The sequence below is a fragment of the Phalacrocorax aristotelis genome, chromosome 3 (genome assembly GCF_949628215.1).
Source record: "Phalacrocorax aristotelis chromosome 3, bGulAri2.1, whole genome shotgun sequence".
NCBI lineage: Eukaryota > Metazoa > Chordata > Aves > Suliformes > Phalacrocoracidae > Phalacrocorax > Phalacrocorax aristotelis.
The window spans coordinates 51642984-51663170 of record NC_134278.1 but is presented as its reverse complement, the minus strand read 5'-3'; the positions used below and the strand labels follow the sequence as shown (position 1 = coordinate 51663170).

General features: G+C 47.1%; 1 protein-coding gene across 2 annotated transcripts; it reads left to right on the top strand.

Annotated features, from left to right (window-relative positions):
- Nucleotides 1-738: 738 nt before the first annotated feature.
- Nucleotides 739-12111, top strand: DDO (D-aspartate oxidase). Of its 2 annotated transcripts, none has more exons than XM_075087444.1 (5): nucleotides 739-1001; nucleotides 6231-6404; nucleotides 6599-6707; nucleotides 7541-7717; nucleotides 10242-12111. In XM_075087444.1, exons 2-5 carry the CDS (start codon nucleotides 6233-6235, stop codon nucleotides 10807-10809), a joined length of 1026 nt encoding a protein of 341 aa, XP_074943545.1. In that variant the 5' UTR covers nucleotides 739-1001; nucleotides 6231-6232; the 3' UTR covers nucleotides 10810-12111. The 2 variants fall into 2 exon arrangements, with proteins under 2 accessions (XP_074943545.1, XP_074943544.1); XM_075087443.1 differs by having other exon boundaries at nucleotides 741-1001; nucleotides 6201-6404.
- The last annotated feature ends 8076 nt before the right edge of the window (nucleotides 12112-20187 follow it).

Sequence of the window (20187 nt, the reverse complement as noted above, 5' to 3'; positions counted from 1 at the left end):
ATCTAAAAAGGTCAGTGATTACATATGTGTAATATATCATGGCTTTAGTTTTACGTTTAAGAACACAGCTAGATGGGAAGGCAAGAACAGCTGTTTGCGTGCATGCTGTTGCTGTATGTCCAGGTGCCCTTTGGGTGGCTGCTGCCTGGTCTGTATTTAAACAGCTACAAAGGAAAGGCACCTATTTGCAAGATCCATGGCAAATGTTGTTCGACAGGACTGGAGGGGAACAGTCTGCAAACACTGTCCTGCTGAGCCTCTTCGGGGACAAATGCTCAAGCAGTCAAATATTAGCCAAAATGGCCTGCCAATGGCAAATGCCCTGGAGCCAAGAATCCCTGGTATACAGTTTCATCCTAGGGATCCTGCAGACAGGTCTGGTTTTGACAAACTTGTGTGTTTCTGCTGAAAAAGGTTAAATCAGACAGTCCCGCCTGGCTGTGCTTGTCAGGCATTTGTGGTTTAGCAGGGACTGGTTCTTCATTGACCTGTGATGACTGAAATGACGAGGCTCACAGACGTGCTGTGTTACTGCCATCCTGACTGCTAGCACGATTGCTCAAGCACTATGGCAATCTTAAGGCAGCTTCAGAAACATTCAGAACATAACTAATTGCTTGTAAGAGAAGAAAAAAGACAACATATTCTGCTCAGGACAGTGGGGCCCCATAAGCCTTCTCTCGAGCACACCAGGGAAATCTTCAAGGAAAAAAGTTATCATCAGGCGGTGAAGGGCACGGCTCCAGCAGCGCCAATGCCCGGCTGCCAGGCTGTCCTGGGAGACGTGCCAGCACTGGAGGCGGCCTTTGCCCAAGCACAAACAGCTTCTTCATTAGCAGAGGGACACTGAGCCAGGCACTCTGGGAGCAGCCTTGGGGAAGGGGAGCTGCCTGCAGCCCCTGCGCCCCCCCCCCCAGGCAACACGCTCCATCCTCTCCTCCTCTGCTTCCTGGGAGGGCGACTCTTCCAGGCAGGACCGGGGGCCTCCTCCTCCTCACCAGGTATTGCCTTCTCTCCCTGCTTGTTTTTTTTTTCAGACCGTACTTCTAGTCAAAGAGGGAAGTGTTAGAAGATGGAGCACTTTTGCTGCTGAGGGCTGGGGAAGGCACCCACAGGGGCTCTGTGGGGACCTAGCACTGCCCCAGGGGCTTTCCACGGGCCACAAACCAGGTCCTTAAGCTCAGGCAGGGAAGGGCAAGACCACACATAGAGGCGTCCGCGCAGTAAAATCGTGATGGGTGCCACAGCTGGTCCTGGCTTGAGCAGTGAGCCGCAGGGTTTGGCCGGTGGTGTGAGATCCCTGCTGTTGGGGGCGTGCTAAACCTCAGCTTCTCCCTGCTTTCCCCCTCGCCCCACACAGAGAGGGAACAAGCTCAACTACCCGTGCTCTGCGGGAAACGGGCAACGCGGACATCTCCAGTTTTGGAGAAAAGCAAGAGCATCACTCAGCATGTAGGTGCTGCTGGTGAAGGTTAACATTGTTGGTACATTACAGCACAGGTATAACTTGCCTGCCTTTAGGAGGTATTTCCTGTGCATGCATATGCAAACATCTATCTGAACAAGGAGCTGAGGCCTCCCTGGTAGCCTCAGGTCTCTGATGGTGGTTTAGAGACACCTGCTTTCAGGCAGTAATGCTGTATGTGCGTCCAGCAGAGAGGCTGGGGGGGTCCCAGGAGCCTCCAGCATCCCTTGTTCGGTGAAGAGAGCATCCTCACCTTCCTCCTGTGGCAGGCCCTGAATGTACATCTCACAGAGCAGCCCAAATGACTGAAAAGGGATCAGGCCAGAGTCAAAAGGTGAAAATCAGGGCTCCCTCCTCAGCAGACCCCCAGGAACAGATCAAGCTTCATCAGTGTCTGTAACTGCCTATAGCAAAAAGTCTGGCAAAACCCCGCTCTGGGGTCAGATGAAGGGAAGCAACACCAAGGTAACTTGTGAACTCGGGAAGCGAATAAACAGAAGAGTGGTCTGCAAAAAAAATGAAAGGAGAAAGCACTCCATGTCAGGCATGGATGGGGACAGTGGGTGAAGCCGCCCCGGTGGTAGGGGAGTCCCTCCAGGAGTCCAGAAAAGCCTTTGCTCCCTGTTACTGCAGGCTTCAGGCAATCAAAACAAAATACTCAGCACTTAGATATGGTGAAAGTTAGTTTTAAAAAAAAACCCACAGGATTTCAAATGTAACAGGTTTTGGTTTTCTTTAGTTACTTCCTGCTGATCCATTTTCTGGTCAACAGTTCAGCTGGACTTTTTGAACTGTTCATTTGGGCATGTAAATATGCTTAGTTTGGTAGGTCAGCCAGGTTGCAACACAAGCTAAGAGTGGCCAGCCTGCCAGGGAAGCGTGCTCATGGAGTTGGGCCATAAGGGGAAAAGGGTAGGGCGAGGGGCCATGCCTGTAACACGAAGATGCCGAAGCAATAGCGTTCATGCAGCTTTTCCAGCTGAGGGATGCCAGTTTCCCCAGGTCCATCGGCAGCCTGAGGGGTAGCCTGGAGGGACCACAGGCCAAGAGGCTATGGCTGCAGATGGCAGTGGGGGGGGGGTGGTGTTCCTGTGCATGTGTGTGCTGGGGACCAGTGTACTTATCTGTACTGATCACTTTATCCACTGCCAGGATGATGTTAAGACTGAGGGTTAGTGGTGATACACAACTATGCGAGGCAAGGAAGAATAAGGAATGGATCTAATTAAACTTGCCGTTTAGAGCCCTCTGCATCACATGAGGCTGACATTGTCTCCTCAGCTGTGGGAGTTGGGAGATTAAGTCATGTCACATCACAAAATATCTCAGTATCTTTAAAAATAATTTGTTCTGGTCTGGGAGGAGCAGGAGCATGGCAGGGGCATGAAGCCCACGTCAGGCAGCCCGTGTCCTCTTTGCTGGGAAATTACAGCTTCAGGTGGCTCTGTCTGGCTTCTGTCCCATTCTTCTGACACTAAGAAAGGACAGAGAGCTAAATGGTACCTGACACCCTTTGCCTCCTCCCCAACAGTTACTGCAACTGATTTGCCTTTTAAATGCTGATTTTTGCAAAAGCCTCAGCACAAGCCAGTCTGAGGAGACAGAAGTATTCCCCCGCTGGCACTAAGCTGGCCTGCCACATCAGCTAAGAATAGTTTCTCCTCCTATGCCCTCCCAGCAAGGTACAGGGCTCCCAGCAGAGGCAGGCTCACCCCCACTGGCCTGCCACGTCAGCTAAGAATAGTTTCTCCTCCTGTGCCCTCCCGGCAAGGCGCAGGCTCCCAGCTGAGGCAGGCTGTGCTCCAGCGCAGAGCCACAGGTGAGACTTGCACTCATAGCAGGGTCAGTGGATCTGCAAAGCCCAAGCTGTGCTTGCTCATATAAGCTGAGTGTAGCCTCTGCTTTGCACCCAGTTAATTTTTGGCACATTAGCACATTAAAGCTTGATGTGCTCCTCAATTGCAGCAGTAAGTGCTAGAAAAGCACCACGGTCGATGGGTGCCCATCATGGTCTCCCAAGCCATTCCTGCAGGCTCCAGCACTGCCAGCATCCCCTTTCCACCCTCACTGGCTTTTGCAACATTGGGATCAGTTGATATCAGACTGGCTTGTCTGCAAAAATCCCAACTGAATTGGGAAGACTTTTGAAACCTGAACCTCCACTGAGCCGCAGCTCCTCTTTCTTCCCCAGTGGCAGGGAGGTCAGTCACGAAATTCAATCTCCATCATGGTCCAAGGGCTCCAGCAAAAGAGCAGTGAGGGGCAACTGAGAGCACACCTCTGGCAGATGCATAATGTACCCGGCACATATGATCCAGCAGGACTGTGGTCATCTGGGGACTGCTGGGAGGCTCGCTGGCTGCACTGACAGCCACATGCAATGTCCACAGCTGCCAGAAGGTTTGGTAATAAAAATGTGTTTAGAGACCTTTCTCAGAATCAATTTTCATAACAAAAGTAATTTCAGCATTATTAAAGCTCCGCTCCCCTAATTCCTTGTTACTCTTTTTTAGTTTTCTTTTCTGTGTTTTCTTTTTTAATAACAATTACCAGTACAAAATACCCTGGAGACTATGGTAGAGAAGCATATGCTGTCCATGCTCTGACCCTCCACAGGCGTTCCCAGTGCAGGTGGCTGAGGCAGCCTGGGGTGATGGCAGAGCCAAAGACTGCAGGTCTCGTTCAAATCAGCATTGATTCAGATTGGGTTTGTGGGTGGCAGTGAGGCAGGCCAGCAGTTCTGGTTCAGGGTTCATCTTTACCCCTGTACTGGGTCCTCTTTCCCTGCTGTGCAAGCACTTTTATAGTCAGCTTGTGAAAGAAGATGTAATAATTAACAGGAAGAAACTTAAGTATCGCACTGAGAGGAATAAGAGGCATTGTACCAACCCTTGGCTGCAAGGCAGAAGGAATGCAATGATATGCAACAGTGTGTCTGGTCCTCTCTCCCTTCCTACACAGTAGGGATATCAAATTTTAAGTAGTAAAACCCCAGGGGTAAATGAGAAGCTGTGTGAAGAGTTAAAAGCAAGGATCTCATAAATAAACCTGACCTATCATAATCCCACACAGTCTGTCTTGCCTAAACTTACATCAAAGATGTCAAAAGCCACAGGAAGGTGGGAAATCAGCCCATCCTTACAACTGCAGGCACTGGTTTCCAGAAAAGGTTCTTGGAAAGAAATTAGTGAGACTGGATTTCACCAGTCAAGGAAGAATGAGTCCTGTAGGAGAAAGCAAGACCGTAAGGGAGCAAGACTAAATCAAGAGTGAATATTGGTAGATACTCCAGGAAAATGTAAGAGCCACAGGCAGAGTTGATTCTCGCCCTACACCCCCACTCAGCCTTCGGCAGTAACCCCCAGACAAGAGCCCGAGCCAGCAGGTGCACCCCAACTCACCTGTTTCAAAGCCACTGAAGGATTTATCACCTCTGAGGTTGTTCAGTTTCTTTCAGGCCCATTTAGATCCTGGCTTCAGGGACTTTGCACGGCGCTCCGAGAGGCATGGTTCAGTTGTGTGTCATGCCTCTGCCAGTGTGAAACCTGTTAGCTGGCCGTGGCCAGGCACACAGGCTGGCACCTCGCTGGGATGAGCAGCTGGGTGATAATCAAGCAGGAGCCATGTGCCACTCACCAGGGCAGGTGCCAAGCTCCGAAATTTGGCCAGGACAAGGCCAAAGATGCTGCACGTCCTGGATTAGCAACCAGCAGTTGAAGATGCTGAGGAGTGAAATGGAGATGCTCCAGGACATAAAGCAGGTTATGAAATGAGGCAGAATGAGGGAAATATACAGGCTTTGGGGGCAGTGAAGCTGGCTAGCTCCTGGGGACCACCGTGTGCTGCTGGGAGAGCATGGCACCCTCGGATGCCCATGAATCTGTTCAAGGTAGTGGGTCATGCTGGTGGGTACAGGAGCCACAGATAGGTTGGAGACCTCAGGTCACTAGGGACACAAAATCCCCCAGGGTACAGGTAGTTTCTCTTCCTATACTTCTCCTGCCAAGGCATCATGACGTAAACAATTTTTGGATGTGTGAGTGTAAACAGTGAGGCTGTACCCTGTGAAGCTATGCATTGTGTTTAATAGCTAAAATTCTTGTTTCCTAGGACAGAGCTAAGCAGGTAACCCAGTCGTGAGGGTCAGAGGGGGACCCCTGCACAGCAGGGGAACTAAGGTGCATGTTAAGATAAACATCTTCTGCAATGGACTGGACCCTTTGCTCTGTGTAACCAATTTGCCTCCTGTGTGATTCAATTCTGCTGCCCAGGCAGTGACAGACCTCATTGCTAGAGATGCTGGTCTTCAAACAGCCTTTTTGCTCATGGTGCCTAAAAGCTAATTTCACCGGAGCTCCAAAGGCTCTTTTGCCCCCAACGTGATAAAAAACCTGACGGGTGCCTCACTCTTTTAGGTTTTATTGAAAAAAATCTTCACTCCAGATTGCTACAGCGTGAACGCCAGTGCTGTATGAACAGATTGCTCTCTTGCCCTTCGATTCTGCGCTGAGGATGGGGTAGTGGCTGTTGAAACACTTATCAAAGCATATACCAAAGGCTACAAGGAATTTTTTAATTCTCACCCCAGTCTTGGTTCTCTGTGTGCAGCAGTTAGCCTTTGATTAGCTGCCCCAGGGGGCTTACGTTACATCTTGTGTGGGTATTTCATAGACCAACGAGGGTGTCCAGCAGATATATTGGTGACATGGGATATGTTATTTTCAAATGCATGTAGGTGTCTCTCTCCTCTGGCTCTGCACCGCAGACATGGCAGCACCCAAGGTTGCAGTGGTTGGTGCAGGAGTTATCGGCCTGTCCACAGCACTGTGCATCACAGAGACTTGCCCCAGCTGCTCCGTGACAGTCCTTTCAGACCAGTTCAGCCCCAACACAACGAGTGACATCGCAGCCGGGATGCTGATCCCTCACACCTACCCAGGTGCGTGCAACCCAGTGTGGTGTTGCCCATGGCACCACATGCAGCTGCGTGCCCGGGTGTGCAGTGATGCACAGAGGTTCAGGAAGAAAAGTGCCATGTTCTGCATTCCCCATCTGTTCTGTCTCCTTGGCACTGGCTTGTACGCTTCTCTTTGCATCTTCCCTCTCCACATGTTTGGTTGTGTTTACATGCAGGCACACCAATCCACATGCAGAAGCAGTGGTTCAAAGAGACCTTCACTTACCTTTTTGCTATCAGCAACTCAGCTGAGGCATCAGAGGCTGGCATTCACCTGGTCTCCGGGTAAGAACAGCCCCCCAGGGCAGCCTTTCGTATGCGTATGCAGTGTGCTGGAGCAGAGGGAGAGGTTTTCCTTGCTGGAGTTCAGGCATATTCCCTTCATGGAGTAGCTCTTATGACCATATTCCCAAGAATATGCATTGCAGCTGCTCAGATACTATGTATTTTCAAGCAAAATTCATTCATAGAGGGAGAAACCACTTAAAACTGGCCAGCACCAAATGTCTTTTAATAACTGATGTTTTCCATACTGTTATCCACCAGTTGCTTGCAGCAGGGGTAGTCTTCATAGGGATGGGACTGCAGGATCTTCCGGTTTCAGCCACTAGGTATAGGGATGCAACTGGCGTGTGTGTGCGTGTTGGGGGTGGTTTATGTTGCCCATTAGCTACACAGAAATTCACCTCTTGGGAGTGGTGAGGCTACGCACTCTGTAGCTTTTATGGGTGCCCAAAAAACGTGACCATGTGTGCAAGTGGCCCTACATGAAGATCCAGTCAGAGTGGCCACGGCCATGGTGGGGACACTGTGTGAGGGGACTTTGTACTTCTACAGCTGGAAGTTCATACAGTACAGCTGGAAGAACTCTCTCCAATTTAGTTGCCCCAGTGTGTCACCTGCAAGCTCGGCGGTGGCAGCCCCTCTGCCTGTCTGCCATGGTGGGTATTGCAGTGGCAGACAGCAATGCTTCCCTGTTGCTGTTAACCTTGCAGAGCTGTACTGATGGGCAGGAACAGATTCCTGGGTTCCTGGGTTTGTGCTAAGATTGCCATGACACATATCATGATAGAAAAATAGTGACTAAGTTTTGCAGCTTTTTCTCTATGTCCTTTTAGGTGGCAGGTCTTTAAAAACGCTCCCAAGGAAGAGTTACCTTTCTGGTCAGATGTCGTCCTGGGGTTTCGACCGATGTCTGAAGCAGAACTCCAAAAGTTTCCGCAGTACCGATTTGGTCAGGCCTTTACGACACTGAAATGTGACTGTCCACCCTACCTGCTGTGGCTGGAGAAAAGGTTGATTTTGCTGCAGGCTGGGCATGCAGAGACAAACCCAGGCAGAGGGACAGGGGGCAAGCTGGGGACTCCTTGAGAGCCTTAGGTTTGAACAAAACTGGAAAAGGGCTGTTTCTCACTGGGGAAAATGCAGCAAGCTCTTCCGTGGGGAGAAGCAGAAGAAATAAATACCCAATTTTTCCAAAATGTGAAAGTCCCCATTTATGCAATGTCCACCTTCTACCACTGTGGCTGTACAGTGAGGCTTAGAGTGGGAGTGCCTCTGGGCATAGCACCAACATAGCCACAGGGGCCACGTTTAGCCAGCCAGACCTTGAAGGTGCATCGGGAACATGCCGTGTCCTAAGAAAACGTGTGGGTAGCCCTCATTTGTCAAACTTCCCAAATAAATCCTTCTGTTCTTCAAGATACATCCAGCCCCTGGGAGAATAGGCATGTCTGGGAAGATGTCTAATCTGTGAAGACTTTGCACTTAAGAAGTAGCTGGACCAATTAATCTCAAATTTGGTCAACAATTGGAGTAATTTCTTAATCCAGGCAGGTGATAAAAGGTCAAATAGCATCATCTTGTAACAAACCTTTTGGAAATGTTTGCCTGCATAAGGTGGGTGATGCACTCACTCCAAGGAGTTGTGACTTCAGAGTTCAGGCCTGGATTGCCATGGAAGTTAGACAATTTGCCCATTTTCAAATTTCCAAGTTTCCCCAATATACATGGTTTTTGGAGAACCATAGGAGAGTCAGGATCTAAAAAGGTTCTGACACCTGGGATGTGCATTTAATCTATTTAAGTACCCCTCAAGTTGAGCTGTCTCAACTTGAGAGACTGCCAGCTGATTTGAGGTTACATAAAGAGACATGTACCGACACCATAGTACAAATTGCCAGCTCAGCCAGTTGCTTGGATGCATTTCATCTCACTGCAAAATGTGAAAAAACATTTCTTCTAGCAGCCAGCCAGGCTGGGAGTACTCCAGTGGCACCAGTGCCACGTGAGGTCTGTGCCGCCTCCTCAGTGCACATGCTCTGTCATGTTTCATTGCTTAACTGAATCGGAAATTTCTGCTGAAGCACAACTAAGTTGTTCAACCCATTTAATATCTGCCACGTGATTCTTGTCTCTCCTTATTCCTGTTATAGCCTTCTCATTTCTCAAAGGATGTAGTTGAGTGAGATGATCAAGCTCCTTTTCTTTCTCTTCTCTCTGGTGATGAGAAATGAGAACATATTAAACATGTAACTAATTCTCAAACCCCTAGTGACCTGAGCAGTATTTATAGACCATTCTCTTGGCAATCCATAAGGAAAATTGGTTTTGTGCCTACCTTACTGGTCCAAAAATGGACTTCAGAAATTTTTTCCTGCTTGCTTGCCTGAATTCAGGAGATTTCAGCAGGTTTTTTTACTGGTGTATTTTTATGCCATCATGGCAGAGTCCCAATAACAATGCTGATGAGCCCTCCCAGCAATTTGCCCAGCCAGACCTGCTGCACGAGACCTCCCCTCTTCTTCCCAGCTTGCCTCAATGTCCTGCTGCTTCCAAACCCCAGTCCCCAGAGCACCAGCTGTGCCCTGGATCCTCGGCTCACTCACCACTTTGTGGGGAACCACTGCCTTTATAGTGGGGCTGATCACTTTGCCAGCTGCCAGAATATTGTGAAGGATTTCCCACTTAGTACATTGTCACCACAGACCTCTCCTCACTTGCTCATGCTAAAGCCCCTACTCAGGACCCCCAGGAACTGGATCCAGCTGACAGCATAGAGTGACTCCATCTCAAGCCAATATTTTCCCATGGGGAAGGTCTTAAAGCTTCAGGCATGTTCAGGGTGAAATTTGGCTTGAAACTGAACACAAAGATGAACCTCAAGAAGGGGTGAATTTTGCTGAAGAGCAGACGGATGTATAGAGCTTTGAGCTGTCCTGGGTGACCCTTGGCTGCTGCTTTAGAAGGGTATGGGTCTCCTGGAGTTCCCATGCCACCTCTGCCCAGCCTGCAGGGACATCTTGGGTACCCCAGGGGTTCACATATGGCACTAGATGTCTAAGTGGCTCCTGGTATCAAGGAGGTGAGTTGGGAATCAATGTGATGGTGTTTAATAGGCACATTAAAAGGGATGCAGTACGATAGTGCTGTCACTAGCAGAAGTAAGTTGCGAATAAATGACATTTTCCAGCTTGCTTGAGCTGTTAAAGCTTGGTACCATTATAGAAATGAATCAGTGAGACCATGAGGACGTGACTAGGGTCTTACGGCCTAGGGTCTTATGCCAGACCCTTCTCTAATATTGATCAACTTGCTCTATCTTTTCCAGCCCAAACAAGCTAAAAAATAGCTTTGATCAGACCTAATCAGACAAATTGCAACAGAAACGCCATGGCATGTTCTTTGCTTTTTTTTGGTCCCATCTATGGTTTCGATCGGTATGTCAAAGGCCATCTATCTCAATTACTTAATGTGCATAATAATTACATGAGGGTTCAAGGGTTTCTTTTCTGCCTCACTTCTGGAGTCTTTCTGCAGGTTGAAAGCAACTGGCGTCCAGATGTACACCAGAAAAGTTGCAGACTTGTGGGAGCTGCACAGCGAATATAACATCGTTGTCAACTGCGCGGGCATTGGAGCCCACCGGCTGGTCGGGGACAAGAAGCTCTTCCCCATCAGGGGACAAGTACTCAAGGTTCATGCTCCTTGGGTGAAAAACTTCATCCGGGATGGGGATGGCTTAACTTACATCTATCCGGGGATACACAGGGTAACCCTAGGGGGAACCAGGGAAAAGGAGAGCTGGAGTCTCGCCCCTGACCCTGGCACTACCAAAGACATCTTTGACAGATGCTGCTCCCTTGAGCCCTCACTGTGGGGAGCTCAGGATATCAAGGTGAAGGTGGGCCTGAGGCCATCCAGGCAGTCTGTGAGATTGCAGAGAGAGGTCTTGAACCAAGGAGGACTTAAGCTCCTGGTGGTCCACAACTATGGGCACGGGGCAGGTGGCTTTTCAGTGCACAGGGGCACAGCCAAAGAGGCTGCTCACTTGGTGGGAGAGTGCATTGCTTCCCTGCAAGGCTCTTCATCTAGGGCCAAGCTTTGAATCCCAGAGGCTCCTTTTCCATTTACAACAGGCTAGTGTTGCACCTCCTAGTAGCAGCTTTGGACTTTTATTCCATTACTGGTTAGAGGGAACCATCCTGGAAAGGCATGATGTGTTGATCCAAGTATTAGTCCAGCTGTTCTTCTTCTCCATCTGGCATTGTTTCTGCCCTGGGCATTTCTCCTAGCCTCATGTTAAAGAGAATGCAAGATATGTAAATATTCTTCACATAACAGGGATCAGCTTGCTGCAGTATAATATAAATAACATCAATTTAGCATTTCTTCATCTGCGTCTAAAAGGTATTGCATGCGCTAGGTTCAGATTCAGTAAAAACTAGTTCTCTCCTCCTATACCAAATCTAATCTAGGATTGCCCTTGCTCCTGACATCTTGCTAACAAACTTCACCATTTTCCATACAATTTACAAGGAAAAGAAAACCCCACACAGTGCTGCATTACAGTGTTCCAGGTCAGCTCTTACAGAAAGTGATGTCAGGTCACTGCCATGCACAGTGACCAGGCAAGTGTGATTTTAAGAGCAGGCCTGTGATACTGATCACTGCATTTCTCATATTACACCTCAGGGAACTTAACACAAAGCTTCTGCAAGAGGAGGTTACCCCATATGAGCTACAGTTTTATGCATCTTTTCTCACACTTGTTTGCAAATCTCTTTTTTTTTTCTCTGAGCCCCCAGATTTTGCTCTCAGACACAGATAATTTTTTCCCCTCAATAGCAGCACTGACATGGCCCATGTTCTACAGAAGAGTATTTTTCAGGGTGAGCTTGAGAGTGCAAGCATCGCTCTTCTACTTTGCATCAGCACTGGCTTCTCTCCTTGCAACAGCTGATACAGTGGCAAACCAACAAGGATCTTAACACCAGCTCCAGTTTCATAAAAGGGAGAAGAGCCATTTAAGACTAGATAAACACTCTGAAGACAAATTTCTCTGTAGCTGGACATGAGTGAGCTCCTCTGCCATAAGGAAGCTGAGCCACCACAGCCCAGACCCTCACTCCATGGCAGAGATTGAGCTAGGCTTTACACTCCCCTCAGCAAGTCAAGCCCTTTGATGTAGCTGAGGATAGTCACTCCCCAAAATTGGAGCTTACTATCAAAGTACAGGTCTCACTGTTAGTGATTAAACAGCTCATTAGATCTTAAGTGGCTCATTAAAGAACATTAGCATCCACTTTTGTCTAGGTTTTTTGTCCTTACAGTTACAAAACAAATCAAAACCCTTCAAGAATTCATGATTAAAATGAACTGATAAATAAAGTTCTAATAATGGAGCAAAGATCATTTCTGTAGTATTTTCTTTCATAAACAAGGGGTTTTCTTTAATTTGGGATGACCTGATAGGACCAAGAAAGGCCACATTCAGACACGTCTGCCAACTCCTTTTGTTCTCAGGGGGGATGAGGACAGTTATCCTTCACAAGGGACAGCTGTCAGAAGAAGCATCACCAAATTAAATTGTAGGCCAATAAGTACCTAGGATCAGCCCAACCCAGCCCTGCCTTCAGCAGCCTTGCCCCCTTCTCCTCAGCTCTGAAGGCTAATTTTGCATTCCCCCCCAATCATTTGTCCTTTCCGGTGATACAAGAGGGCAGAGCTGCTGCTTTGGGCAGCAGTGTTGGCGTAGGGCTTGTCAAACTGCAGCTTTGCCCTCAGCTAACACAGAACATAAAAATACATGGAAAAAGAACATGAGAATGGGTTATTTTTTCTTAATATGGATTTTAATCTCAAAAAGTAACGATCAGTATAGTTTACGCTGCAGCAAGAAATGCTGCTAATGCTAATGGGTTATTCATAGCCCCATGAGAAACCAGAGCTCTGGTTGTGCACTTCTGCTGTGCAGGGTGGTGGGGTTTCTTCTAATTTACTTCTAAAAGTTTTCTGCTTGATAAAAATGTCAAAATAGGTTCAGCTGCAAGGCCCATCAGTCTGGTGTCCTAGCTCTGGCCACTGCCAGCAGTGGAGAGGGCCATTTCTAAGCCATTCCTGGCCCAGAGGCTTCCTCAGCTGAGGGGCAGCTTAGTATTTCATGGCCCCCAGATGACTTATCTTCCACACATTTGTCAACTTGCTTCTGAAACCATGTATGGTGTTTTTGTAGTCCCCAACATCTTGTGACAACAGGTCTGTAAAGGGAGACACTTCTTTGTCCAGGAGCAGAGGTCCTGGCTTTCATCTTTGTCTTCAACCTGGAAAAATCATTTGATGTCCCCTTCTTGCATCTTATGAGAAGTGGTGACTATTCTCCATGATCCTCTTGAATTTATAAAGCTGCACCATACTCCTTCTCGGTCTCTTCTTTCCCACCTCAAAGAATCTTGGTGTATGTAGCTGCTACCCACATCAAGTCATCCCATATCTTTGGTCTCCCTTGTTGTTCTTTATGCCTTTTCTGGGTTTAACATACCCTTTTCGAGATGGAGGGACCAGAACGGCACACAGTGCTTATGACAGGGGATGAATCTTGTATTTAATTGATTACACCTCTCTACCCTTCCTAATAATTTCTTGTATTAAATTGCTTTACAGTCACTAATAAACTTTAAACCAACATCTGAATAGAACTACCTAATTCCAAGATACCTGTCTGAATGGTACTAGCCGGTTCAGAGGCCATTGCTGAGGCTGGGTGGTGAGGGGTCTTCCTCCCAACTCAGCCATGTGTTTTTCTCTGCTGTTATCCACACTGAATTTCACATGCCATTACTTTGCCCAGGCTCATGAGATGTTTTTTGCAGCTCCTTGCAGGCAGTTTGCATTTTACCCCCTTGAATAACCTGGTACCACCAGCAGACCAAGCCACTTCACAATCTACTGCCTAACTGATGGGTATGTGGATTAGCACTGGCCCTACCACGGACCCCTCTAAGATGTCATTGGTGACTTCTCTCCACTGTGAAAAACAGATGATTTATTGTTACCTTGTGTCTCTATCCTACATGCAGCTGATGACTCATGAGAGGGTCCTCCCATGCCAGATTAGCTTCTTTATGAGCCCTTGGTAATAGACGTTACTAAAGGCTTTCCAGAAGCTGAGCAGATCATGCTGAGTGGATCACTCTAGCCTGCAGCCTCACTGTTTCTTCTGAAGCCATAAGAGGGTGGTGAAGCACAGCTTCATAGTGTCTCATTGCAAAGCTCTGGGGATTCTTCCCTCTTTGGCCATATCTGTTCTTGCAACTATTCCATTACTATGGCTTTTACTGTTTGCCTGCTACGGGTGTCAGATTTAGTGGTTTGCATTTCTCTAGATCCCTCACAGCACTTAAAAGCAAAGTGTCACGTGCCATCCTCTTTTTTTCTTTGGCTGTTTTAAGTAAAAGGTTATACACCAGCCCTAATAGTGCAACAATTTCCCATTAGCGCTCCTTAAAAACCCACAAGTGAGTAACATCTGCTTCTCATAAATTTGTTACTATCCCTTGTATCTATTTGTTCTAAAATCTCATCTAATGGCCCTTCAATCTGACGCAGCTTCTCTGCATTATCCCCTTAACAAATGGCTCTGCCGTGGGAATTCCACTAAGCTTTTCTGGACCAAATGCAGACACAAGTAATCTGTTTAGCTGTTGTGTTAGGGCTTGTTTTCTCTGAAACTCCTTTGCCACCCTGATTGCCTGCTCGCTGCATACCCCCGTCACCTGCAGACCCTCCAGCAGGTTCCTTGCTCCAGCTGGGGTAGAGGAAGCTTTTCGTCTTTAACAAGTTATTTCCTCAGAATCTTTTTTAGTCTGCCTTGCTGCTCCTGTTTTTAATTTGACAGAGGTCATGTCCTTTCCCATTTCCTCATTTGGATGGGAACTAATTCGGTTCTTTCCCATGTAATTTTAACCATGCTATTATAATGAATCAGTAATGATCTTTCTTCTGGAATGTCTCTGATATTTCAATACCCTTACGTAAAAATCAAGCATTTTAGTCCCATGTCTTATTTTTAGACTTATAGCAAATAGAAACAGGCACACATTTAGCCTGATTGCTCCAGCTCCTGTGCCCTGTTGAAACGGGCTTTATTTGTCTGGATTGTGCCTTGCCATTTCCTGCTCACTTGTAGTTATAATGATATCAGAATGGCACCTTTAAGGAGATGCCATCATGAACACCTGCTCCTCCCTGCCTGCTTGCTTCCCGCCCAGTCTCTAGCTTGAAATTCCTTTTTAAGTCTTACTCTTTCTCACAGAGTCTGTCTTCCCCACTAAGGTCAGGCCATACAAGGGCTAAGCATCCTACTCAGGAGCCTCAGCTTTTTGTTCCAGAAACTTTCAATTGCCAAGAATATGTCCAAATATTTTGTGAGTAATTGCACATCCTTCCCTCATTCTTCTCTCTAAGCATGGAAAATTTAAATATTCTAAAATATATCCATAGATACATAGTGATGCTGCCCTGTGCCAACTATACACCTACCCATAAAGGGGAGTCACAACGTTTTGATGCCTGCAAGCCCTCTTCCTGACACTGACCACTTGGCTTTTAGGCAGCAAAGATGTGGCCTGTGTTAACTCTCCAGCTCCAGCTGAAGCTGAGCTTGCAGCAGAGGAGTTTGCAAAACTCCATTTTCATTCTAAATCTGTCTGTGCTGTTGCGTTGGCTCCATAGTCTTCATCTGGAAATGCAGAGTAAGTATCAGGGAAACATTCACAAGAGGGAGAGGGTTAACTGGAAGTTCATTAAATATCCATGGCTTTCCGTGCTGATGAAAGCAGCCCTTAAAGAAAGACATAGCTGTCACCTGTGCAAAGCATTTTATCTTTGTGCTGTTCTTTAAGCCCATGTGTGTCCAGACAAAAGTTAACTGGACCATACTTGGGTATTTCCTCATTACCTGCACCTTCTGATCGATGTTGAATAGGCACTCCTGGCAGATGGCAACCGATCTGTCACACTCACAGGGAACTTCAAAGGCATAATTATGGCATAGAAAGGGAACGATTATATTTTGAGACATTTCTATCAATCCTTGCAACTGCAGACAGCACATGGGCTGTATGATGGATTTTAGAGCTTGAGCACAAAATAATAGTTTTCGGCAACAGGGAATTTTGTTGATTTTCTCCGCAGAAACAATGCCACAAAGACATATTGTCTTGCTATAGGCTTTTGCCTATATTTAAAACAAATTTGCCGAATTTCTGAAAAATACAGGAAAATTGGCATTCATAATTCATTGCAATTCTTTTCCAGTCGAATACTATTTGAGATAAACGTCAGTGTGATAGATTAAAATTCATTAGGAATAAATGTAGTAATTAGAGAGAACATCATGGCTGGGACAGAGATTTGTATTGTTTTCGTAGCTATCAAATAATTGTGTATGCTGTACGATGCTTTATTTTTATGCTGCTTTATTCCATATTCTTCCACCAGAGGGAGATGTTGGATAAAGCAGTTGCTGAAAGGAACCCACACACTCCACCTCATAGAGCAAATGCAGTGATGCTGAACTCAGTGGAAATGTGGGTGCCTGTCGGGCTCCCACATACCTATAGGGCTTGGAGGATTTGGGTGCTGCAACAGGGATTAAGAAAAAAACGTGAATCAGTTAGGGCCGTAAAATGTCATGGGGAGAGCTTAAAAAAAGTACATTGAGGAAACAGAAATGTGAAGGTAGCAGCATATCAGAAGCTGTTGTTAATAAAACTAAGGGATTATAATCCTAGCCAAAGGTTATATATGCTATAGCAGCATGTCCCAGAGCTTTTCCCCCACCAAACGGCTGGATGGAGGGGAAACCACTGTCTTGGGTAGCTAAGTGTCCCTGGTGCCTCATGTTCCGGGGACTTAGGGTCCCCCAGCCCCTTGAGCTGTGCCTGGGCTAGACATCCATGGCAGGGGGAGGTGTCCCTGCAGGGCTGCAGCCTGGTCCACGTGCCTGCTGCCTGGCCTGGCTCCCGGTGAGCCCACACACCACTCTGGGTGCGCAGGCGTTAGAAACTATCGCTGGTCTAAGGCTGATACAAAATGGTCTGTTTTCTTTTTGGAATTTCCCCCCACGTGTCTTTTTTTTTCATTGAAGAAGTCAAAGTTACATCTTTTGGAGAAGGAGAAGCAGACATGAGTCAAAAGTCAGCCTTATGAAGGAAGAGAGGGGCTAGGGAGAAAAGAAAGCAGAAACTTTAATGAAAGTGAACAACTTCATAGAAATCATTTTTCCGAATGTAAAAGAAGTTTTAAGGGAAAGTTTTTCCTTTTTTATTCCTCCTTTGAGACTGCCTTACACCACTGGCAGCAGTCAGCACCAGGAGAGCATTGTCCCACATTGCTTTCCTCCATTCCTATTCATGCCCATTACCTACCACGGGGACAATATATTTCTCACATTGTAAGAGGCATGTACCATGTGCACCATGTGCATCATGTGCATCATGTACATCATGTGCTGTGGTCCTGTCACTAACACCTCCTACCTTTTTATTCAAATTCTGCAAAGGCTCAGTTGACCAGCTGATATCCAAGCCTTAAATTAGCCTTTCCTTACATTTATGAACCAACAAGAGGAGGGGAGGCTTCTTTATTTTCTGTCTCACCAGAGGATCAAGCAACTAAGCCAGTTGTCGGGGTTTCTGAAGCACCTGCATGTGCACCTCCAGTCGGCATTTTGGCTGAAGTGAAGGTCTGGAAAACAACCTTTCCCTCAGGGAATGCACTAGAGTCACAGAGGGAGCCTCGTGCTTGCTTTCCTCCTCTACAAACTAGTGCAGGGTTGGGTGTCAAGGAGGTGAAGCCTCCGCATGCCTTGCAGCCTGGTGAGCTGAGTGGTGTCCTGGTACGTGGGACAGCTGGTCTCGAAGCATTCAAGGAACTGGACTTGGGATTCCCACATCCCGTATCGCTGAGACAGTGGCTACAAGAGCAAACCCACTTTTACGTGTGCTTTGAACAAAAAAGCTCCTTTCCATTTTTGAAAGAAAGGGGCTAAGGCACCTGAAGTCCAGGCAAAGACTCCAAGAAACAACCTGCTTCTCCACAGAGGTAAACTGCAAGTTAAAGACCTTGAGAAGCGCTGGCTACTCTGCTTCTGAAAACCCCTCAGTAAGCCTGGGTGGGCAAGGTCCGTGCCTTTTTTCCCATGCAGTGAGGGTATCTGCACAGTGTCAGCACCCCAGGAATAATCACAGGGTGAATTGCCACAGAGATCTGCAGCAGGATAACTGCCTGAAACAGAAGGATAAATAGCTTTTTCTGGCATTTAATGGACCTCTTAAGTGAACAGCGATAAACTCTATGAGAACAGATGTTTTCCCTCTTTTTGTCCTTTTACATCTCATCCATAATTATGCACTAAAATGTTCTTGTCTGGGTTGCTGAGAGCAATCTTGCTGCTGCTTGTCTTCACAGTGTTTGTCTTCAGCACAAAGATTGAGCAAAATACCCTTAATTCCTAAAGGCTCCCGTTGCTGTACATCAGTGATCATCTTTCCTTCACATTAAGCCTGAGGGAGGAGAGAGAAGTGGGAAAATTTGCCTCTTCCGGCTGCTGCTCTGCAGGTCCGAGGGCTGGAGCCTCTCCCTGCCTGTGCCGGTGCCCTGGGCTGCAGCCAGGAGGTTCCTCCACTCGCCTGGCTTCAGGCATTGACCCAGCTATGACTCAGAGCAGTTGCTTCTCCTTTGTTGTGTGTGGGAGGTAAGTGGCCTCTGAGACAGTCCTCCCTGCTCTATGCCATCCCTGCTACACTGCCCAGACTGCGGAGAGACGGCAGGGCAAGCTTTTCTTTGTAGCCACTGGCTTTGCCAGCTTTGCCACCAGGACAGTAGCAGGCATCACGCAGGCTCTGAAAAGATCCTTTATGCTTTGGGAAGCATGTACTTTACCTCCTGACAGAGTACAGAGAAATGACCTCGTTCCTGAAGAAATTCAATGCATTCTGGCAAAGGGATCTCCCCCTAACCAGGAGCCTGTAAGCGAGACAGGAACTGGAGCACAGCCACATGCATTAGCCTGGCCGAGCGTTCATCACCTGGAGTGATGCCTGGAGAGATGCCTGCATCTTCACCCACCCACTTCATCCTTCCCAGTGCATCTTTGAAGCATCTGGCTTGCCTCTGCTTTCCACGTCCACAGCTGAGGATGGAGGCAGGCATGCTGTGGGAAGACACATGCCAAAATGATGATCCCTGTGGTAACGCCTAACCTATATACAAACTCTCAGCTAAGGAGGTTATTCCACTTCGCATCGATATGAATATCTCTGTGTCACTGATGCTGCTCAACATGGCACTGAGGGCAAATTGCCTTGAAAGGAGCCCACGGAAAGAGCACTGAGTTTTATCCTCACCGTCTGGTCCCGGCCAGGCTGCTCAGCTGCAGGGGAGCTGTGGAATGTTTTTTGCTGTGGGCAAAGCCATTTCTTTCCTCCTCTTTAGGATTTTGTTTAAGACATTTAAAATGCAACCAGCTGGAGGAGAGGATTGGCTGACCGCATCGTACTGGTTCAGGAAAGCAACCTTTTTGTTACAGGTAAAGACAGTGATCCTGAATTCCGTGTCCTGCAAAAATGGGATGTTTTACAGACATGTGGGTGAGACCTTTACTAAAAGTGGATGCATATTATTAAATTGGCTTGCATACTGGTCCAGGACATTTTTGCACACCTCCTATCCTATGAAAGCTACTTTTCACCCATCAGGTCCGTCAAGGATGCTGCCAGACACTCCCAGCTTCTATTTTATCCTATTGCCTTTAATGAGGCACAAGCTGTACAGACACATGCCAGTATATCAAACAACATTGCAAGACAGACTGTAGAAAAAGTGCACAGCGCATTAATTCTGGGTCTTATTTTGGTTGTGAAACTGCTATCTGGAACATGTTGCTGCTGTTCTTCTCCCTAGCAGCTCTGGCATTCTGGCTTGCATCTCTTCTCCCCTTGGAGAGACCTTTTCCCCTGAGCACTTGCAGATGAAAGTCTCTCTTAGTGATCCAATTGTGACATCTGCTTGATGACTCCAGTGCTGTTGCCATCCCCTGTATAAATACTTTGGCATTTGTACTGTACTATGTAAACCCATTAAAAACATGTAATAAAAAGGCTTATGTAACTTCTTAAAGCCATCATTACTACTCCAGCTGTGGTGTTTCATAGCATTCTGAGCATTATAGATTAATCCCTTTGCCAAATTACATTTTTTAATGAAAGATATTAATCTTCAAGCTTAGAAGCATAAAAATGCCAGTAAAATTGATTGCGTCCAAAAAAAAGGGAGAAAGCTGAGTCCAGAGTAACAGCACGGTAATCTTTAAAACATACAGAAAATAGGATTTTGTAATAAAAACTCAGGGTAATTTTTAAGCAAAGCTGGACATCTGTCTGGGACTACAATATAGGTACAGGGGAAATACAGACAACAAGCT